Source organism: Sitophilus oryzae, unplaced genomic scaffold (genome assembly GCF_002938485.1).
Source record: "Sitophilus oryzae breed Bouriz unplaced genomic scaffold, Soryzae_2.0 scaffold_1414_pilon_pilon, whole genome shotgun sequence".
In the NCBI taxonomy this organism is placed as follows: Eukaryota; Metazoa; Arthropoda; class Insecta; order Coleoptera; family Curculionidae; genus Sitophilus; species Sitophilus oryzae.
Genome location: NW_022146076.1, coordinates 381,670 through 405,549, shown reverse-complemented (window position 1 = coordinate 405,549; position 23,880 = coordinate 381,670). Strand labels below are relative to the sequence as shown.

The following is a 23,880-nucleotide window of genomic DNA, read 5'->3' as shown; positions in this document are numbered from 1 at the left end:
ATCTCAATATTTACATGATAAATAAGAGTGATATAACTATCAAAAACGTTCCAATTGTCTCAGTTAATAAATAAAGAAAATGAAAGTTCAACATAACAGTCCCAATCGTAAAAAACAATGTCTACCAGTTTCATGTATTTTAAAAATATTTTATTAAAATTGAAATAAATAAAACTACTTTAGACACACTACTTACAAACCTACCTCATGTTCTTACTTACTAGAATATATTTTTGTTCCAAAATCAATAAAGACAATATTTTCTATATTGTTTTAGGTAGCAGTGCTGGAGGAACTGGAGTCATGATCAACTTAGATTTCGTTGAAGAACTCCTCCACGAGCAAATGTTCCTGAAACAAATCAAAGTGAGGGGTGTAACGGATTCTGGATGGTTCCTGGATAGAACCCCGTACGCTCCAACTATAAAACCTGCGGTGGATGCAATCAGAAAGGGAATGGAACTGTGGGAAGGAAAAGTGCCAAGACGTTGTAGGGAACAGTACTTGAGCGAACCGTGGAGATGTTACTTTGGATACAGATTGTATCCAACGTTAAAAAGTGAGTGTAACATAATTTATCTTTATTTTAAATTCTGTTTTATTTGATTTCATTACTCATGTTTCTTTATCGCTGTCAAATAAATTGGCACTCAAAAATTGACGTGCCTTATGTTTACAAACTATATTTTTGTCATTGTCAAAAGTAATTTAATTTTAATATTCAGGGAAAAGTGCCCGGTGGCGTAGAGGTACAGTTTATTAAAATAAAAATAGTTTGGGTACCTATGTCGACTCAGCCTTAAATGAGTACTTGGGATTCACAATCCTGAGGTAATAATAGGCGATTGAAGCGTAGTGCTAGCCACATTACCTTCCTTGTATACCGAACGGCTCTAGCATGGTAAGCTGTACCTTGCTACTCCCAAGGCGCTAAACGCTATATACGGGAGCTATCGTATTATTATTATTATTATATTCAGGGAAAATTAACCGAGACATGTCAAATACATTGTCTAAGCTATTTGCCGCGTAGCACCATTGTATCATGCTCACTTTTTCTTTCGGTGTATAACAATATATTATTATCAGCACTGAATATTAAAATTTTATTAAAATTAATTTACGTTTATAACTATAACGTTGAGAACTTCAGGTATGTCGGTTTTTGACTGGTATTTGATTATTACCTGTTCCGTTCAGTTTTAATTTAAAAATAGATGCAGTTTTTCTCAAATTACTCAAAATCGGCTTGTCCAAAATTGTTCAATTTTGGCATGTGTGTTTACCAAACGTTTCTTTTTTGTTTACCAAACGTTTCTTTGAAAAATCTATTATGACTTTGCTTTAACATCATTAGGGGAGCCAATATTGGAACAGTTCAAAATTTGCATGGGATTTCCTATGTTTCCAACCACGATGCACCACCCGGTATAATATATAGTTATATTAACTTTAAACAAGAACTGTCTATACCTTTTTGGTAAATTCAAATAAGTAATATTTTGGTGATATTTATACATGATCGATTTTTGAAAAATTTAAGATTTTGAAGTATCTGAACTGTACCGAACTATCATTTTTCATCATCTAATAAACTGTTTCTATTGTTTCAGCTCCATTATTCGTATTTCAATGGCTGTTTGATGAAGCACAAATGGACGCTGACAATGTTGGTGCACCAGTGACCAAACAACAATGGGACTACATACATAAAATGGGTGATGCTCTGAGGCATAGTTTTCAAAATGTCTCGGCAGTTTTTGCGCCATCCTGTATATCTCATTCGGTTTTAACGAAGAGGGATTGGCAAGAAGTGAAAATTGACGATATCTCTATTGCTGACGCTTTACACTGTTGGGTACAGAAAACGAATAGAAGAAGGTAAATAAATTATTATTTATATTTATAAAATCTTTCTTTGATATCATTTATATTAACATCATCACAATTTCTCAGGTATCTAATAGTCAAATGTAGATAAAACAATGAAAAATGCCAATGTTCCGTGAATTTCATAACCTGTTGTTGAGTTATGTCAACCTATGTTTCTATGGATATGTCATTATTCTTATTATACGAGGGAAATGTCGAAGACGCTTCTCAGCATTTTTAATGTTTTGAACAATATTATTTATAGCTGCCAAGTCGTAAATTATCAATTACTTATTGAGGAACTGATACAAGAAATAATCGTTTTCAGTAGAGAGCAAAAGAACGCACAAAATCACATTTTTTTCTATTTTTACTGACAGTTCGATAAGCAAAACGATCCTTTAAGGTAGCCATTTTCAAATCACACAGCGCAATGGGTAAAGACTCTAAAGCGGGTTTTCCACATGCAAGGATTACTGGCGCCAGTCTATCGCCACTTTATTGGCGCCACAATTAAATGGTGCCATTACCCGTTTCTACAGGTCTATGGTAAATTTAAAACCAAACCAAACACCTTGTTATGCTCTAGGATGTAAGCATTCCTAATATTTCGAATTTTGGCCTTTGCCGAATTTACATCAAAGTTACTGGGAGAATCAGACATGACACCAATAATTCTTTCCTTCATCCCTTTTATTTCGGTCCTTATAATCACTTATTTTATTGTTTCATAAGCAAGGATGTTGTTCGTAGGCTTCCAAGAACTTTATTATTAATTCAGTAGACCACTTTTTTGAAACAAACGACAATTTTAAGACTGGAGATGTGCTCGCTGTATTGTTTACACACAAAACTAGCGCCAAAAAGTACAGGAGCGTTAAACTTTACTGGCACCACATGAATTAGTGGCGCCACTAAACTTGCGCCAGTCGATATTTTACAGGTTTCCACATACAATAAAACTGGCGCCAGTAATCCTTGCATGTGGAAACCCTGCTTAAGCGCATCAGATGAGAATAACCTAACCGAACGGTAGTTAAGTGCGCGCTAAGCGAAAATTAACCTCATATTCCCTGAGCGTCTAAAAGCGCTGAGCGTTTTCTAAGTTACAGAATTCGGGTCCTGGCTAGTAATGATTATTTTCAAGTACATCGACACAATAATTAGTTATATTTATTAATTCATCTAGCGAAGAAAGCGTCCCTATATCTCAATTTTAGTCAGATATAAATATAACATATTTGTTGAAAAACGCCAATGACGTTTTGAACCGTCTCGTTTTTCTATTTATCAAATATAAAATCGCCAGTTTTATTTAAAAATTGTGTTAAAAGTACGCTTATATTCATGAATCTAAATTATTCTCTTTTCTTCCAGGATAAAACGTCGGAAAAATCACAAGAAGAAAAAGCAACTGAAGAAGCAGAAACAGCTTCAACGATCCGAACAACAACTGGAAAACAACTTAAAACGCGATAACAAAGTCGATCGAGAAACGAGAAACAAGAAAAAGAAGCGAAGAAGAGAAAGAAAACAAAAAGAAAGAAAGAGAAAGAGACAGGAGGAACAGAATCGTCTGAAAGATGTCGGAAAGAATAGGACGAAGAATTCGATACCTCAGAAGAATGTTTACTCTTTCGAGAACAGAACGAGGAAATCATCTAGTTCTGTGGCTCAAAAGAGACAGAGAAATAAGCACTGTGCCCATAGGAGACTGGAAAGGTGTTCGTGGCCTCAGGTAGGTTCATTGTATTTTAATAATTTTGTACACGGTGTCCTATTTTGGTTGAAATCTTATGGTATCTCCGTCGTTAGTGAAAATAGAAGAATGCGGTTTTCACAAATCTTATCCCACGTTTTTGTTAAATGAAAGATGCTGTAAACAAAATGTTCATAGTCCTCTTAGTTTCTGAGCTACAGGGTCTTTAAAAAAAATCAATTTGGGACACCCTCGTATCTCTGATATTGAGAAGGTGAAAACTGCTTATTGTAGAACATTTTACGTAGAATACAGTGGTGTAGTCTGTTATTCTACGAAAATAATAGTCTTGAAGATATGAACTTAAGTTATGTTTTTTTCAATTGGAACACCCTGTATATTTATAAATCATATTATGATCTGGCTTGATATGAGCTTCTCAAAAATATATGTATACACTCTATATTTACTTTCTCTATTTAATATTTAAAAAATTTCATTAAAAGATCATTTCGTTTGGTTAGGTCGTGATTGATAATAATAAAAGAAACACACACACAAGAGAATAATTAAAAGTATGTTGCTATGTATGACTTTTTTTATTTTAGGAGCTAGTAATATATTCTTTATATATCGGGGAAACTTAAGACCTTACCGGTATTTGTAAATCTTGGAACCTATCTGACAGGAACTTTTAGTGGATATTTTTTAGATAGATTTTAGATAGACTTTAGCTAATTTATGTGAAATAGTTTCAGCAAGATGGGTCTCCAGCTCACAACTTTGAAAATATGTAAATATTATAACAACCATTTCCCAAATCAACGAGTTTGGACCAATGCAATGGACACGAACGATGGCCTCCCAGATCACCGGATTTATCCGTTCTCGATTTCTGTATTTAGGGAATTTTGAAATTTTAAATATATCATGGCAACTACAACAGTGTCGAAGACTTGGAAAATACTATTCGGCAAACTTTTAGATATTTGCAAACCCATCCCATTATAAAAAAAAAATATTCAGAGATTCAGTGGTAACAATTTAAAAGCAAAATATTTTAGTCCTAAATAAAATTTTAATATGTGTATGCATATTTTAGTAAATACTAGACTAATAAGAAAATTAGTCTTTCAAATATTACAGTAAATAGTGAAAACACATATAGAGTGTTACCCAGAGTGTTACATATTCTTGAGAAGCTCATAGCAGGCCAGATCATATGATTTATAAATATACAGGGTTTTCCATTTGAGAAAACATAACTTAGTTCATATTCAAACATATTCTTTTCGTAGAATTTCAAACTACGCCACTTTATTCTACGTAAAAAGATCGTGTAAGAAAAGTTCGTAAAAATCGCTACAGAGTGGTCTAGTAGACACCTCTATTACCCAAGCAGCATTTGGACGTCGGGACAACGTTGTGTCACGCGACCAAATGTCGGGGCGCAACGTCGGCACAACCTCGGGCCAACCCAAGTCTGCACTAGTTTGGAGAATAATTTTTGGGTCGAAACGACGTTGGATATCTACGTTGGCTAGCAGCCTAATTTAGTACAAACTGCAACGTTGTTTAAAATCCTAATTCACAGAAATACAAAACTATAATAATATGGCGTCTAAGTCGCGTTTTATCCTAAATTGGGATAATTATAGTAAAAATATTATTTTTATGATTTAGTCAGAGACATATGCCAGATGGCAGTAAAGGAAAACAAAACAAAAGTATTTAAGTGTGGAGGATGTTTGAAGATCATAATTATTGAAACTGAAACACTTTAACCAACTCTGTAACTCGTTACCCAAGGCAAAAAAGTTAAACGCAAACAACTTTATTGATAAATGTATTGTTTCTACTTTGAAAAATACTAATGGGCCTTAAAATTAAAGAAGTTTTAAAACATTTCTTGATTTTTTTTAGTAAAATGAGAGTAATTTATTCACAGTCGAAAAAAAAATCGCGTGTTGTTTAGGGTCAAATATTTCAAGTTAATGTATTAAAAAAGCAGGAATTGCTATTTTAGGAACGAAACATTTTCTTATTCAATAACATGGCGGCTTTCACTTTGTTGTTTTGGAGATTAAGATGGAGTAGTTCAAGTAGTCGCATACTGGACTAATAAAGTTCAGCCTTAACAGGTAGTATACTAGTCGCAAGATTGCCTAATTTAGTCATCCTAGAGTCTAGCTTGTGCCGCCCTCTATATTCTAAATAAACGAGGGAGTGGATAAAGTATCGGTAATATGTCGATGTATATTTAAATTTATTTATATGTGCCTTTCTTACGCCCCATTTTAATTAAGTTTTTTTTTATAAAAACAAAAACAGCACTGAACTGTCTGACTGAACAGGACAATGAAGTGAAAATTTAAGATTTAAGGTTATGGTTCAATACAGTTGCAAAAAGGTAGTGGCTCGACGTCCTACCAACGTAAGAATAAGGAAATCTAAACACCGTTGGAATTACTAAAACAGACGACGTTTGCATAACGTTGGAATAGGTCCTGAAAGTGACGTCGGAAAAATCTTTATTGCCCAACATTGTAACTACGTTGTCTGAATCACCCAAAGATCACTTAAGCAAAAATGGTTACAAGACAACGTTTATTCGACGTCGCAGAAGCTTTTACTTTGTTGTAGTATTAGTTCAACGTCGGCACAACGTTACAACAACGTTTACATTTATTTTAATAACCAAGGTACAGAGCTAACTATTTTTTGTAACTAATCCAACGTTGTGTTAGTAAACATGTGGTCGCAAGTCGTGAAAATGTTACTTGGGTAAATTACATAAATTATTAGAAAATAAAACATCTTCATAATAAATCATCTTCAGAAACTTATAATTAAATATTTCTTTTTATTTTCAGTGTAACCATTCTTGTCCGAAACTCCACAACCCTTTCACCGGTGAGGAGATGGACTTCATAGAACTCCTCAAGTCCTTTGGACTGGATATGGAAAATGTGGCAAATGCCTTAGGCATCGACATGGAAACCTTAAACAACATGGACCACGGCGAACTACTTAACCTACTCACACAACAAACGAACTAAATTTTATTTAATCTAAACTCTGTCTCAGTGAGCGCGTTGTGATGAACAAACATTTCTAGAATAAGTCGAAAATTTTTGCAAGAATATCTAATTAATAATTTGGAAATCATTTCTAATAGAGCTCGTCAAATATAGGATGGTATCTTGCGATTTAATTTTGAAAAACAATGACATTTAAAAACGATATTCATTTTTGTTGCAATTTTAAAATGTCATTACATTGTAATATCTAATTAGCAAATTTAAAAAGTACACTAGTAAATTAGTGAAAAGGATGCTGCTGTTTGGCCGCAATAAGAACGTTAAATTGTGGCGTTATCTTCGACAAAGCAAGGTGCATATCATCTGCGACGTTCAATCGGTTGCGACTTTTTGTTTTTATTGAGACCAGAACCGAGAACCCTGCCTCAGCAAAGCTACGTAGTAGCAAATTGGATCAGAACGGACATAGCTCGCTTGACAAGAAGAGGGTAAGCTTGACTTAAAGAACACTAAAACTCTCTAAGATATTTTGCATGAAATTCAGTTTTGAAAACTTCTTTTGCTCTTATGCCAATTAAATCATCTTTAATGAGATCTTCATCGCTGATATTATCCGTGTCGATTATAAATGGACCCCGCACCCACGTTTCATTTTCAAGCGATTCTAAGTTAAAGTAGCCTTCAAAAGAAGTTTCCAATGTATCCTAATGTTTAGACACCTCTTTCTGTAGCATTTTTGAGATCGTGTTACCGTCACCTTGAGCTATTAACTCTTCAAACATCGGCAAATTTGCAAAGTTACCAGATTCCACCCTTTTTTTCCAAAGTGGCAGTTTACATATGAAACCTTTCAACCGTTCAGATGCATTCACGATGGTCACCGCAAAGCCCTGAAGAGACAAGTTAATCTCATTCAATTGAGTAAATATATCTGCCAAATACGCTAGCCTCCGTACAAAATCTTTGCTCTTAATATATTCAGACAGTGAATTTCCTTTATCTTTTAGAAAAAGTAACACTTCTGCCCTCAACTCAAACAATCGCTTTAAGACATGTTCCCTTAACAGCCAACGAACTTCTGCGTAGTAAAGCAGAGTACTTCATGTTCTGACCCCATTTCTTGATAAAGTTTTTTAAACAGGCGGTGGTTTAAAGCTCTTGTACCACATGTAGAAATAACTTCCTTCATAAATGTAGGCAAAGTCCGTGAAGCCAAGGCTTGTCGATGTAAGACACAATGAGTTATTATGACATGAGGGATCTCTTTCTTGACCAAAGCCGCGAAACCAGACTTATTACCAAGCATTGCTGGAGCTCCATCGGTACAGATACTACCAAGTTTAGTCTTCCAGTCTATATTTTTTTCGTTGAAAAACCTTTTTGTCATTTTAGAAACATCTGAACCCCTTGTAGTCTCCAAAAGTGAATTGCAAAAAAGAAACTCGTCTTTAATACTCCGTGTGTTTTTTTGTAAGTAACGGACAAATACCAAGAGTTGGTTACATTGTGACACATCAGTGCTTTCATCCAATTGAATGCTGAATGCAAACGGTGAAGCAATTAATTCTTCAACGACTTAAATATTTGACGACGTTTCAACAATTCTAAAATGAATAACATCGTTTGATAAGGGAACAGCTTCAACTTTGTTTTTTTGATCCTTACGCGAATCGCCTAGTATTTAGTGATTAAATACCTACTGAATTTGCTGCCCTACGCTATTTTTTTTCTTAATAAATATGTTTACAGTTAACTGGCGTAACACGGACCGCGGGGGGACCCATGATACACATGCTATGGACCCCTAAGGGGTCCGTGGACCACACTTTAAGAAACCCTGATTTAAACCAAAAACTCGTAATACAAAACTAAATTGTCAAAAAGATTGACAATGTCAGGAAATAAATAAATGTGGCAACTTCACATTTTTTACAACAGAGCTACCACCTGAATCCCCTGCGGGAAATTTAAATTCCAGTTGGTCAGCCCGGTGCCGAGTATGTCCATGGATGGCAACAATGAATTTAAAAATCGCGCCCTCGATTACGTAACTAAAAGTTTAATTGGTATCAAATATATGTTTCTTTACTGCGCAAATATGTGCGTTTGCATGGAGATACATAATCGCATATCATCATATATTTGATAAGCTGTAAGTATGTTCAAAACAAATTCTCATTTTTTCCATAGGATTCAACGATTTTAATTTAATATGTTTGTTATTTATATAAGTCGTGTAAAATATTTAATCAGTATTTTTTGTTATTTTGTTAGTTTTGTATAATTGTACATAAAATTTTTATCGGAGTACTATAGTTTCTAAGGTATTGTACATAACTTATATGTTCTATTTAAAAATACAGGGTTTATATTTTTAGAAACGTTATTTTAAAACAAGTAGTATAAAAAAACCTAGTGCAGTAAATTTTGAAATCCTGTTTACAATAATTGAAAATATTTTTAATAACGCGCTTTAAGAAACCCTGTATAAACATTTATTGTATATATTACATTTATAACTAACTACCATAACAAATATTTTGTATATATGAAATAATTTATTGTGTATTTGTGTTCAAAACATCGAAAAACCTGCTTTTTCGGAAAACTGCTTATTTTCCAAAGTAGAATTTATGTTTTGATGGAGAAATACGACTTATTGATGTTCGATTAAAGGGAATTGAGAATTAAGTAAATATTATAACGATCATTAAGCAGACAAAACAGACGATTTTATGTATTTGTTTTTGACTGCCGATTAAATTATATACATATTTTGAAAAATAAGCAATTTTCCTTTTTAGTTTTTCTTTTTAAGATTTATTTATTCGCGTTGTACCCAAAGACGTTTTCTATTATGTTTTCAAATCAATAGGACTGATTTTCGTTCTACCTCATTTGTATAGTACATTTAGGTTGTAGATTTTACTTAATTTAATTTTTATATTACTAAATAATATAATATTATACAGACAAATAAATGTTTTTAATTACCACATCGTCTAGATTTTTTTTGTTTCCAATCATTTTCAATATTTCGTGTAAATTATCAAAAATATTAATTATTTTCACTGAAAATAAGATGGTACAAGTAACAGCAGAGGCAGACTCAATAATTTTGGGTCGAATTATGTACTAATCTTTTAATAAACGATATTTATCAAGTATAGTAGAAAAGTGCGCTGTGTCTGTGTGTCCCTCCCATAGGACAAGTGTGTCCTATTTGGGGACACACTTGTCCACTGTCGAACTATATGTTCTTTCAGTCTAGTAGTGGTTTCCATACAGTGATATAAGAATAGAGTAATACACTTTTAACAGGGTGCCAATCAAAAAGTTGCCGCAAATAGGGGTTGCCAGTAGAGGTGGGAATCCTAGTTCCTTGAGAGGAACTAGTTCCTCCAGAGGAATAGTTTTTTAAACTAGGTCTTTACTTCACAATAGTTCCCGACTAACATTGGCATCCCCCTTGCCTGCTAATGAGTTTTGTTGTCAGTCAGAACTATTCACAGTATGAACAAATATAACGAGACGTGTAATTGCATATGTTAAAAACATGGAGGTCAGTTTTATTGCAGATAAAAAAAATTAAAAAAGAAACTCAGATCAAATTTTAAAAAACTATATCACAAATCAATTGGGGCAAATAATACGAAAATTTTACGATTTTTTTTTTGTTTTTGTCTAAAATTTTAGAATATCTACTACGTTTTATAAGATACTTCTTAATTTTAGGGACCTAAAGTGAAACTTTGACATAAAAATTTTACTTTGCCTTTACTTTGCCATAAAATATACAAAGGACAAACTAAAAATCAAAAACAGTATCCACGACAGCTTTCTGTGGTAATTACGCCTTACGCCGGCTGTGGCAATAGACAAGGCCGAATCCATCATCGTCGCCTTGTATTATATTTCGGATCTGCCGACTGAATAGTATTCCCGTGAACTAGCCTTTTAATTAGTTCCTCTCAATCGTTTCGGCCCGGGACAGGTGACATACGGCTGGCACTCTCCACTCCCGCCTAGCATCGGACTATGATCGCGCTGGTCGACCCGTCGCATATTATTATATATCGGTCACTGTCCGGAATAGGTCCTGAGAAACTAGTTCTTTAAGAAAACCGGAACTAGTTCCTTCCAATCCGGGATCGGAATAGTTCATTGGAACTAGTTTGTTCACGGACTACACAGCTCTAGTTACCAGGAGTCAAGTCATACCTAACACTTTATACGGTCCCATCAACAATGCCTCGGGAATCTGTAGTCTCTATAATAAAAACAAACTTAGGAATTTTGTATAAGTGCAAACCTAAAGTATGTATTAGAATGTATTTTAGGAAAATATTTTAACTTCTACCGGTTGGCTCAAAAAACTGTGAGCGAAAAAGGATATTTTTTTTAAATAGCGCACCCTATATATTATTCGATTTTTGGCTTCCTTTCTAATCACTTTATATAACTCTTAGATCTTAGATATTATTAAATATGTTTTGATAGTTAATAAATATTAATATATAAATAAAACATATATATTTTCAGCCTTTTTTAGAAAAATTGTTAAAAAGAGAAGAAATGTCCTGAAATCAAAACTATATAAAAATATAATAATAAAAACTATAATACTAGGTATTTACTATAGTTGGTCTGTAGTTACTTTGTATATCTTTTAATTCTCCGTCTAACAAGGAAATAATTCCAATTTTATTTTATTTATAAATTTCTTTCCGGTAGGGGTAACATTATCCCTCCTGTCCTGTATATGGGCCTTTGCTAAAGGGTGAGTAAAACAATATTTAATAGTAATTAACATTCTTAGCTTTATTTCCTTCGATAGCTACACGTATCAAATCATTTCCCAAAAAATAATCGCTGGTAACGATATTCGCTTCATTAAACCATTCATCTCTGAACCATTTCGTCACTTCTTTATTAACATTCTGAGCTAGAACTCTGAGATTATTTTTCCTGAGTATCACGTCCCATGTACCAGGTGTAAGTTCAGCCATCAATGCCCATAGAGGGTTCCTGAAGCCTTTGTATTCGGAAATGGATCTCCAGAGGTAGTCTTTTAGTTCTGAGACTTTGTTCGTGTTACCCCAGAATTGTTTAATGGGTTGCCAAAGCCATGGATTACCTAAAAAACATGACTTTTGACAAAGTTATTTTTTTATTAATAAACCTTATGATTTAAATTAATAAACATCTACATGCGGAGCTCTGTAGAACTGAACCGACCAGCCCTTGCAGTGTAATTGAGCTCAAATTCAAGAAAGCAATAAAGAAAGAGGGATATATCCTCTATTATAGATTCGAGACAACACTGTTATCAGGTCTAAGCAGAGACCAAGTTAAAGAGGTGGAGAAAAGTCTCTCTCTCTCACGGGTATCCTCCAGCCTCTCTCTCACGGGTATCTCAGCCGGAGACAAGCTCCTCGACTGTGAAGGGCATGGAGGGCTAAGCCCCAATCTTTGAAGGGTGTATACCCTCGTAGGAGATAGATGACCACTCCTCGGGGGATTAACATCTGTAATCAGAGGAGAATGGAAAATACCATGTCCCCCCTACAGCAGGAAGATCCCCATGTAAGATGCGTTATAGACTGTATGATGAGTTATAACTCAAGAAAGGAGGACACAATAGTTCTTTATAAGCTCTCGGTGATTAACCTCCACCCCTTCTTACTCATTCTACATTCTACATTCCGTCTCAAGTCGTTAAAAGCCTTAAGAAGAACCTTTTCATTATCATTTACCTTATCGTAACATTGTCTCGATACAAACTTTATTAATCTTAATATTGTATCTCTATATAAGAGGTCTCAACATTTAAAGAATAAAACCAATTTTGCAAAAAGATAGTAAACCAAATTACATCCTATTAAAGTTCTCCTAAGCATTAAAATTTAACATTTCTTACCCATTTCTTATTAAACGTAAGATAATAGTGAATTACTTACTATTAGACACCAAAGAATCAGCATAAGATATAATAATACTTTTATTCTGTGCCCATATTTCGTTGAAGCTTGGTCCACCCTCCCTTTGGTAGCCATGGGGCGACAGGACATGGACTCCCAAGATATCATCAAGCATTCTGGTGAACTTTTGATGCATTTGTCTAGTAAAGTTTCGTGGAAACGGAAATCTGTGAATATCCACAATAATAACTTCCCGAGGAGCAAGTTCAGCAAATTTCTTTATTTGTCTCAAAATCGGTTCCACTTTGGCAACTCTAACGTGATCATGATAAATGTACAATCTAAAAATATATCTGTGTTAATATACAGGTTGGTCCGAACTGTATTCCGGAAACTTCGGCTACATATTCGTATAAATATATGTGCTTCATAAAATGCTTAGTTTCGGGGGTACGGGGTGGACAATTTTCATTTTTTTTTATTTTTTCCATATAATTTATGAAGTAACGTCAATATTTAGCTGAAAATTGGTGTCTGGGAGTTTTTTGACATGAGAAATTTGATTATGATGTCAATATGACTAAGCAGAGGGCGCCACTTACATATTTTTTAACTTGTTTGAAGAGTAATAACTTTTCGTCCGTACCTGTATAAAACTACTGTGTAAAAAATATACATTAACAACGGTTTTTACGTAAAAGAGGTCTCTTGGTAAAAATCGCTACGAGTAATAGTTCTCGAGATATTTCGAATCGAAATTATCAATAACTGTCATCATTGACATAAATTAAATATGTTGACTAAATTAATAGTTATTAGACTGTAATCATAAATTTTAAACCTTAGATGAGTTAAACCACATAGAGGTGGCTGAGCATTTTAAAGCTTAACGAACTGTTTTACTTATTTTTATCTTTAGAATATGCAGCACAATTCGGACCACCCTGTATAAAAACATTTATTTATTTTGTCGTTCTACTCAGTGATCGAATGACTGTGATATCGAACGAAAAAGCTTTAAGAGTTTTAAATTATAGTCAGAAAATCATGAAGTTGATAACAAAAACCGATCACGACAATACAGTTGAGAGGAAACTGCTTAAAATAAATAATAATTAATAAAAATTATTAAAAAGAACTTAAATATAGAGAGAGATGGACGTAATTATAACTCGAATTAAACTAGATATTTGATTGTATCAATTTCTCTTACTCTTCTTCAGGTGTATAGCCTATCCTTAGATCCAAGTATCTGATACCAAACACCAACTGAGTCCATATATTTCTGTCTTGGTTCAGAACGTAACCTTCAAATACTGCAATGATTCCTTTATATGAACCGGAGTTGTGTGTGCCAGGAATGAAGACATTACCTATTCTTTGATTTCCCAAATACTCCCTAAAATATAACATTTATTACTCCTCAAATAATAACAGCAAAACAATTGGTTAATAAAGTCACTCTTAAAGAACTTGAATCATTTTATGTCTATTACGATTCTAACCTTACTATTGCTCATTTTACATGTAAATATAAACAAGATGTCATGTGATATGGATACTGGGACATGAAAATCTAGAGACAAACTAATGTACCATCTCACTTGCCAAAATATGTTCATTTCTTGGACCAGAACCGGCACTTAGACATCACTAAACATACAGATACACCAGCTTTACAAATGTGTTAGAAATGTTTGTTCCAGTAATGGAACGGTAACAACAACTAATAGACCGGTATACTAGGGATGACGTTATGGGAATAATACCAATTCACCATCACCACCACACCTACACAGTTAGTAATTCTACTCTGTAGGTGTAATGGGCAATGGTATAACCAATTCTGTTGATCGTTGACACCAGCGAGTAATAGTAAAGAGTCAACGTTCGAAACAGGAAAAGTGCTTAAAATTCCTAGATGTTGAAGCGTTTACACCTGCTTTCAGTTACTGACGGAATCTACAAGGAGCCTCCGATTAAAAATGAATATTCAGACGATTTGGTCATGATAGCCAGAGGCAAGTTCAATACAACAATACGTGAGCAAATGTAGAAGAAGACTGTGGAAACGGAGGTGACATGGAAGGGACTAAATAGGCTATAATTATCACTTTCACCAAGCGAACCACTTTGGAAGGACTAGGAGCTCTCTGGTTCTGGGGTAAACAAATTCCTTTCTCAGAGAAGGCCCAGCATCTGGGAATTATACTAGATACCAAACTGATGTGAACTGACCTAAATTAACAGATTGATAAAATTTCTGTCTCAATAATAAACAAAAAATACAATAAAAATGTGTCGTGGCGAGGTATGATTGGAGGTGTGATGATTTCGGTATTGATGGATACATTAATATTTATATTTGTTTAATTCCATAATTCTACTACCTTAAGAATATCTATAGATTTCTAAATATGGCACGAAACATATATTAATATATATGGCCCTCAATGAGACAAGCAGAATCATCACCGGATGCTTAAAGCCAACACCCCTGGACAAGATCCACCATCTAGCTGGCATCGCCCCTCCTGCCATCCGTAGAGAGGCAGCTGCACTCAAAGAACGATCCAAAGCAGCAGCAACTGAACGCCACCTACTCTACGGCATCCAACCCGCTCATCAGCGATTGAAATCAAGGCATAGCTTCCTGCGATCGACAGAAGACTACGAGGAACCTAGAACCAATGTGGACCTTTGGGAGAAGACCTCAAATCAACATTGGATGGAGCCGAAGGAACAATTGGCACCAGGAAGCGACGAAAACTGGGAAACTTGGAGAGCTCTTAACAGACTGCATACGGGCACAGCGAGATCGAGAGACACTCTTACCAAGTGGGGCTACCATGTGGACTCCAACCTCTGCGAATGTGGAGCACTACAAACCACCCAACATATGTATACTTGCCCACTGTGCCCCGCCAAGTGCACTAGAGAGGACCTTATGGCAGCAAAGTCGAACGCAATTGACGTCGCCCGCTTCTGGGCAAAATATGTTTAGTTTCCCGTCTCAAATGATGTTTATACATGCTATGTTTGTTTTATATCTATGTTTTAATGTACTGTGGTTTCATGTATAACTTTTATGTTTGCAATTTTACTTATTATTATTATTATTATTATATGTAATTATTGTTGTTATTTTGTTGTTGTATGTGATATTATATGTATATGAAATGTAATCTTGATGATGCTTCTGACACGAATAAATAAATAAATAATAATATGGCACGAGACTACCAAGGAACAATCGAGTTCATACAAAACCGACTAGTAGACGAATTACAGTCGGATAAGATTCTGGAAACGGTCTCAGATCTCACACCACCTGTTCAACTCTTGATACGCACCTACATCATTCTGTTTCCGAATAGGGATGAATGGGATAAGCTGAGAAACGCTTTATTGCATGGGGAAATGTTTTGATACACGGACGGATCCAAGAACGGAAAAGGACCTGGAGCAGGAATTTACTGCAACAGTCTTAAGACTGAGATCTACAGCCTTGGAAAACATACCACAATTTTCCAAACTGAGTTATATGCTATTGTGTGTGTCCTATTGTATGTGTATTTCCAAACTGAGTTATATGCTATTGTGTCTATATAAATGTGCCGGTAGAACAGCAATACACCGGGAATACAATAAACATATTTCGGGATAATCAAGCCACATTGAAAGCACTTGAAGCAACAAAAACCACGTCTATGACGATTCATTGTAGAAAACCACTAAATTTATTAGGAGATAGGAACAAAGTGTAGCTATTATGGTGCAGGTTCGCCATTCGTGAGCCTAGAACCGATATTTAGCTTCCTATATCAATAAATCTCAATTTCTTAATTAAATTAATAGTTTATTTTTAAAGAAGCATGCGTAATAATATGTTATTAACCAGAGGATATATACGTTACTATTAAAGGACATATTTACTTTTTAGTAATGTGCTGAAACGTCTAGAACTATTGGCAACGTCGCTACTAGTCTTCCAGAATGAAATGAGCCGTCCGTCCCACCACCCCTCGCAACGGTCCTTGGTCTGTTGTAACGTACTACGTTTAGCTTACGCAAAAAATCTCGCAAGAGACTTGGGCTTTGGGAACGAGTTAACACTGAGAGGTTTCGGGACTGGAATGAGATTCCCGGAATGGAACATACCAATAAAATCCCAGCAGGGCCATCCAAACGCAGAACAGAAGAACTCTTAAATGCTGACAGAAATGGAGCGCCTACGCTCCCTGCAGTATACACGGGACACTGCTGGCTGAGACCACACCTGCAGAGGGAGGGACTGGTGGAAGACGCCGAATGTCGACTCTGTATGGAAGATGACCAAACCATGAAGCACGTATGTAGCGCTGGGAGCAGGGCCAGGTTTGAGGTTATGGCAAAAACATCCTATCAGACCCAGAAGACATATCACCCACGGGCATAACAGTCTATGTTAAAAGGTAGGATCTTGTGGGTGAACTTTAATACTCTTTTTAGTCTAAAGAGTTTGTAGAACTGAGCCACAATAGGCACTCGCGGCCGTATTGGAGTGTCCCACCTGGGACCCACTCTTAGTACATACAATTCATTAAGAATACTAAAATATTATTACCTGTTATCATACATCCAGGTGGGTTGTATTTCCAAACATCTAGCATCGACAATTCTATCGCGCTGTATAGAAGATATCCAGTATGGAAGACAGTGAGGGCCTATGTCTGCTCTGACAGTGTAGGGATCGTACTCCCAGTGACCGGGTAACCAGGGTTCTCGGAACTTAATTTTTGTTTTGTAGTAGCCGCTCGGATAGTCTAGCAAGCGAATTTGAACCAAGACAGATGAAAATCTATCTTCCTGAAAATTGATAATATTCGTATAAAAACAAATGTTTTCAATGTTAAATGGAATATAGAGTTGAACTTCTTGGAATTGAATTTATAAATTGAACATATGGAACAAAATTTTCTTGTTCATAGGTACATCATGTTCTGTAAGTTTCAGTCTTTGAATGTACGGATTATATAAATTATTATTACATTTTCAATTCAAAAAGAAAACAGTTTTTTATATATAATAAAAAGTGCCAGTTGTTTAAGCTATTCAGATCTAGTCTAAATGATCATGTTTTGTATGCAAATAAATAAATTAAGTGAAATAATAACTAAATAGAAATAATAGCTTTTTTATACAAGACGATAAAATGGTATTTTATCGTCGACCGATAAGATTAATTTGGGGAGACGATAATGAAATTTTATGGTCGTGTCTAAAACAATATTTTTTTTCCATAGCGAGTTACGTTTTAAAAAATATTCAGAAATTATTATTTCAAGGAATTTATTACGAGTAGAAAAAATATTGTGCTGGGTTGGCGTTGGTTTCTATGAAATTTGACAAATAAATAAAGCTGTCTCTTTAGTTGTCAGTTTTGAGTCAATATTTTTTAATTCTCTTTCGTGTCGATTGCTGATTGAATTGGGGCAAGAAATGGCTCAAAACGAAATAAGAAAATTACCAACAGATATTCAGGCTGAGGCGACAAACGCTATATCCAAACTACTTCCATTTAAATCCCGAATAACTTATGAAAAGGAATACAAAAAATTTTAAAAATGGAAGCAATTAAAAAACGTGTAAGAAAAAATAAATAAAGTTTTTAACCTATCCTCGCTGTTAAAGTATCATTTAATCTACCTTTGCGGTTAAAGTACTATTTTATCTACTATTTTTGATAGATATAAGGCCATGATACAAGAAGGTTAGATAAGATCCTTGGCGAACGCAAATCTGTTCTCGGCGCGCATGACATCACTAGGGTAGTAATTTTCTGTTAAGCTCCGCCAACTCCATGCGCAATATCTTCTATCAAAAGTTCCCTGGCGGTGGCAAATCGGTTCTCGGCGCGCGTGACGTCAGCCGGATAGTAATTTTCTGTTAAGCTCGGCCCACTACATGTGTAATACCTTATCTAACCCTCCTTGTATCATGATATAAGGCCATTTTAACAGTTGCTATGGAAAAAAGTAAATAATCTATACAAATGTGTATACCTACATCCCTAGTCCTTAAATCTCTGGTTGATAGAGTGATGAAATCTGGCCATGTATGTTCATCGCAGCCTCTGGTAATCCAGTTAAGTTCTAAATAGCTATCTTGCATTGGCGATACTGTTAGATGGACCTTTCCACATGATCCCAGTTGATACTGTAAAGCTAAAAATAGTATATGTCTTTATTATATACTCGATTAATCCTAATATAAGTGGTGGTAGTAATATAGAGAATTTTAATAAATAACAAAACACTGGGAATAGTAAAAGAATATCGTATGATCGAAAACGGCGTCAGCGATGGCTATGAAATGAAGATCGCTGTCATTTTATGTATAAAATTATATGAGGAATGTTATCGATGTTCATTTCCAAGTCAACTGGACGCCGCTTTTATATTCGATCATACGGTATATTTGAGACAACTAATACACAGCTCGGGATCTCTACTACCAGAAATCAACAGAAGAATTAAGTTAGCATAGAGTACTTATGGAAGAAACTCAATCATATTCAAATCTAGAATGCCACCCTATCTGGAGAAGAAAACGATAGACCAGTGTCTACTACCCGTCATGACTTATGCATGCAAAATCTGGACAATTAAAACGAACATCATAAGGAAACTGCAGGTCGCACAACGCTCAATGGAACGAAATATGCTGGGACAACAAATAGTACGGGAGGTGGCGACACTAAATTATGTAAGATTTCATAACGATTAGTTTTACTTTTTTTGTTGTATCATTTCAAAGCTATCGAAACCTAAAATCGATTCCTGCAGGGATACCATGGGTAATATTATTTTTTTCTGTGAGTAATAATTAATAATAGATAAAACAATGGAACTAATTTCGAACTGATTCATGATCGTTTTACAGGTTTCATCAGTTACCTGATACGGTAACTGATGAACACGATAACGATGATACAATGGAGCGTGAGCGCATTCAACTTGACAACGATTCCAACGATAGCGAGAATTCTGACATCGACGATTTATCCACTTTATAGAAATTATAGATCGACAAAGATACGTGTCTATAAACTTTTTGACATTGTATATTTTTGGTGTATAGATATAAAAAATCTAAATTGTTGAAACAAATTCAGTTCTGTAATTATGTCAAGACTCTATCACTTGATTAGCTCCTGCCGAAGCCAGGTCCCATCAAATGACTGGCAGGATATGTTTTTTAGTTATCGTAAATATTAATGAAATGTTAAAAAAATCAACTTTTATGATTTATATCAATGGATTATATTTTTTACATAAATAAAATTATGGCAGGAGTGTATAGGTCTACCGAAAAAGTGGCAGGAAGGCGTTTCATGACTTATTTAAATGTTATTAAAACATTGAGAAAGTTTCATCTTTTATTATTTTAAACATTTAGACTTTTTTTCCAACATGTTTTGCATACCGCCGTCAATCGTTGTACCGCTAAAGAGGTGGCAGGAGTTCATTTTCTTGATCAGAGGTATTAATATTACAAAAAGATAAGTCGAGTTTTATGAAATGGGATAATGAAAAGTGTCGCCACCTCCCGTACTAAAACGTTAAAACGCGTAACAACGGGTTAAAAAAAAACAAAAAAAAACGCAAGTATTTTTATAGCCATTTAATAAAATGTTATAATACATATTCACAGGAAATTAGGATTGGTTATAGACTAAAGAAATGACACAGCGCTTTTAAAAATTTAATAGGATTTCGTTACTATGACACTGACCCAATACAATACAATTTATTTGTAATTGTATCAGCATAAAATAAAATGTTGATATTGGCATAACAGGTAAAACAATTCTTGAAAATTATTTAAGGCATTTACTTTGGATAAAACTGGTCAAAAAGAACTCCAATATTATTCTTTTCTCAAGGTTTTAGGTCCATGTTTCTACGTTTAATTTAATTTTATAATAGTTAAATTCATTATGTTTATTCGCTAGTTAGTAAGCTACGATTTCCTCTCGTTAAATTGATCTGATTCACGTTTTTCAACGAACAAAGAATCCTCTGATGACTAATAATTTTACCTTACCTTACTTCTCATATATTGCCTACCAGGCTGTGAGCAAAATAAATTAACATTATAAAAACCACTCCAAAGCTCACATGTCTGTTTAAAGAAGCTTTGGTATTTCCTTAAGATGATAATTCTGCGAGACTTCATCTTCTCTTCAGAGAGTTTTTAACATACAACGTCTTAATTGTACTAGATATTACAAATGCAAAAACAGGTTTAAATGTTGTTGTTAAATACAGATTAGGATATTCCAGTGACTCAATAGGTAATTATTTATAATCTTACATCTGTTCCAGTTAATTTAGCAATATTAATGCAAATTAAAGGTGTACATGCGGCCCATCCTTTGCAAATTGTCTTGATATCGCAGAAATAATATAATAGGTACATATTGTATTTAAAAATATATTATTTATTATGTTTTACATTTCTATATAACTTATCCATTTTTATATTTATATATGGAATATTTCATTATTATATTTTATATATGGAACACCCAGTATATTATTTAGGTGTTCAATGGGGAATTCGTAAATCTTCAAAATATTATTAAGGTTGCCTACCTCTCAGACAAAGATGCACACTGCATTAACATAATTAGCACCCCAACTAATAGAATCATATCAATTCTCTCTGATATAGAATAAGTTTGTATTTTCGGCAAATTTCTGAAAATTTTTGTTTGTTTTAACTGACACAAAATGATAGCTAGTTGTTAAAGTTGGACTAATTATGGACTAATTAGACAGCTGTGTTGTGAAGTAACGTCAGACATATCACAGTCACTTAGATTTATCAAACAATAAAGATCTACTGACACTAAGTCATATAAATGAAAATATCTAGAAAAATCTTTGTTTGAGGGGTAGGCAAACTTAATAGAATTTTAAAAAGACATGAATTCCCCATTCAATATCGGAATAATATACTGGGTGTTCCATGTAAAATAAAAGAGTAATTTGCTTTTAAATGTGACCAGTGTTCAATATAAATTTTCTCTCATCCTGTATAGCTTTTTGGATCATGTTTTAATTTGGTTTAAAGTACAGTAGTTAATTTAACTACATATTAGACTATACCGGGTAAATTCCAATTTAGGTAGCTTTTATTGTTCTTTATTTTTAGAAAATGTTAAATATGTCAAAAACCTTACATTTTAGTCATCTTATCGAACTCACCTTTATTTTTCTCGCAGAATCCAAAAATCAATTAATATATAGGGTGTTTCATAACAAAAAATCACAACTTTGATATGTAACTTTATAGGGACACCCTGTAGAACTGTCTATATTTTTAAAAAGTGCTCTGAATTAACCTACATATGCTCACAAAATTTAATTTTAATACAAACTGTCGTTCTTTTGGAGCCTCCGCGTTGAATGAGAGGTGCCACCCTGTACATACAGGGTGTCAAAAAATAGTGTATCTAACTTCGGCCGGTGATTCAGATAAAAATAAAACAAAAAGTTCCTGTGAATGCTTCTCAAAGATTTTATGCAAAAAGATGATCTTTGTTTAGTTCGAAAAAGTGAACGGTTTTCAAGATATTTACTTTTAAAGGTTCCGATGCATCGATTTTAGCATTAGCCAGATCAGGAGATTGATTTATTTAAAATTTCCTTACATTTTATCAGTATACACATTTAAAAAAAATGATATATTTAACGCCAAATTAATAACCATATTAATTAAAGATATAAGAAACTTACCTTGTGGTATGGACCCGAACACCAAACAGAACAAAGTACATATCACAAAGTAGCACAACAAATAACACATTATATTACCATGACCTCAGCTATTGTATCTTCACGTATCTTGCTCTAGTAACCCAGAAATTAGGACAAGTACAAACTCTTAGTTTAGGGTCATATTTTCATACAATTAAAGTGTTAAATCGCAATACAAATAAATAAATTAAATTCTAGCCTGTCACCGCAGCAGCGGTTCAAGTGGAAATAAAATAATCAAGAATTAAGAGCGTAGCGCGCTTGTGAGAACCTCGGTTCCCCTTTCATTGTCTATTCATCACACACCGGACCGTGGATTCACTTACTACGTTACATATACAGGGTGAATCATAAATACCAACAAAAGTATCATTGCAAAATTTATGGAGCTCGATATTTCAAATCTACACATTGATGGAGAAATATGCTAAAGCTGAAGCGTTAATTTAACTGATATTATGTTATCTTTCAATTTTTAAAATGTATATACAGGGTGACAATTTGAAAACGAACAGTATTTAATATTGCCTCTACCGATGATAGTATGAAAATTTGGCTAAACACGTCAATTTACATATCAAGGGGGACAACTTTTGAGGCCTTTGTTGTTGTGCTACTTTCAACCCCTTGACCCCCAGGGCACCTACCCCTAAAATTTTAAATAGCAACCCTATTTCTTTTACCATTTTTGTGTTTCTTATAGAATTCTACATAAACTGCATTATTTTTTTGTCAAAATGGTGATACTTAATCTCACAAACGAATGAAATGTATTTTATGTACACTAAAATTAATGCATCTCCTTGAAAAATTATGATAATGATAATGAAATACTGGAAGGCTTACCTTTACTACTTTATGAATTTTTCAAAATGGGTTTCATTCTTCTCCAAGCACAAGTACAACCGGTATTCAAATTGTTCTCGGACGTTTTGAAAAGTTGAAATAGCTCTACACTCCTGTACAATTCTTTGTTGTAATTGTTCAATGGAGTCTGGTTGAGTTTTAAATACATCGGATTTCAAGTGGCCCCATAAGAAAAAATCCAGCGGTATCAGATCTGGTGACCTAGGTGGCTATTCTGTGGGTCCCCTCCTACCAATCTACTGCTCTGGGTAATGATTAACCAATCACTCTCTTACTGGGTGTACATAATGCGGAGGCGCTCCGTCCTGTTGGAAGTGCAGCAAATGATCATCTAGAAAAAGATTTCCATTGGTGTCTCTTTGATTTTCCACCTCACGAATTATAAGAGGTTCTATAGCTGCATCTAACATTTCTGCATAAATTTCACCCTTTAGATTTTCATTAATGAGGAGAGGACTGATGATACTATTGCCTAATATACCCACCCAGACATTTATTTTTTGAGGGTATTGCGTATGCCCCTCTCTAATAATGTGACGATTGATGTCGCTCGAATAACGACAGTTTTGTTTATTGTCTTTGCCATTTAAGTAAAAAGTGCATTCGTCACCGAAACAGATATTCTTTATTAACCTGGGCTGAGTAATAACCTTATCCGTCATAATTTCGCAAAA

The 23,880-nt window shown here is 34.3% G+C and overlaps 2 protein-coding genes across 2 annotated transcripts in view; one reads left to right on the top strand and one right to left on the bottom strand.

Moving 5' to 3' along the window:
* Positions 1-9,569, top strand: part of LOC115876159 (palmitoleoyl-protein carboxylesterase NOTUM) — an 85,798-nt gene extending 76,229 nt beyond the window's left edge. Inside the window, exons 5-8 of the mRNA XM_030891845.1 lie at positions 278-559; positions 1,614-1,881; positions 3,250-3,610; positions 6,445-9,569. Coding sequence (XP_030747705.1) covers positions 278-559; positions 1,614-1,881; positions 3,250-3,610; positions 6,445-6,630 — 1,097 coding nt within the window. The 3' untranslated portion in view covers positions 6,631-9,569. The remainder of the gene's footprint in view (positions 1-277; positions 560-1,613; positions 1,882-3,249; positions 3,611-6,444) is intronic.
* A 1,838-nt stretch (positions 9,570-11,407) lies between these two features.
* On the bottom strand, positions 11,408-22,628 carry LOC115876158. Its single transcript, XM_030891844.1, has 6 exons — positions 22,319-22,628; positions 18,582-18,739; positions 17,140-17,381; positions 13,747-13,932; positions 12,573-12,874; positions 11,408-11,749 (listed from the first exon to the last, which is right to left on the bottom strand). The coding sequence occupies exons 1-6, from the start codon at positions 22,386-22,388 to the stop codon at positions 11,409-11,411; spliced, it is 1,299 nt and encodes a 432-aa protein (XP_030747704.1). The 5' UTR covers positions 22,389-22,628; the 3' UTR covers position 11,408.
* Between the last annotated feature and the right edge of the window lie 1,252 nt (positions 22,629-23,880).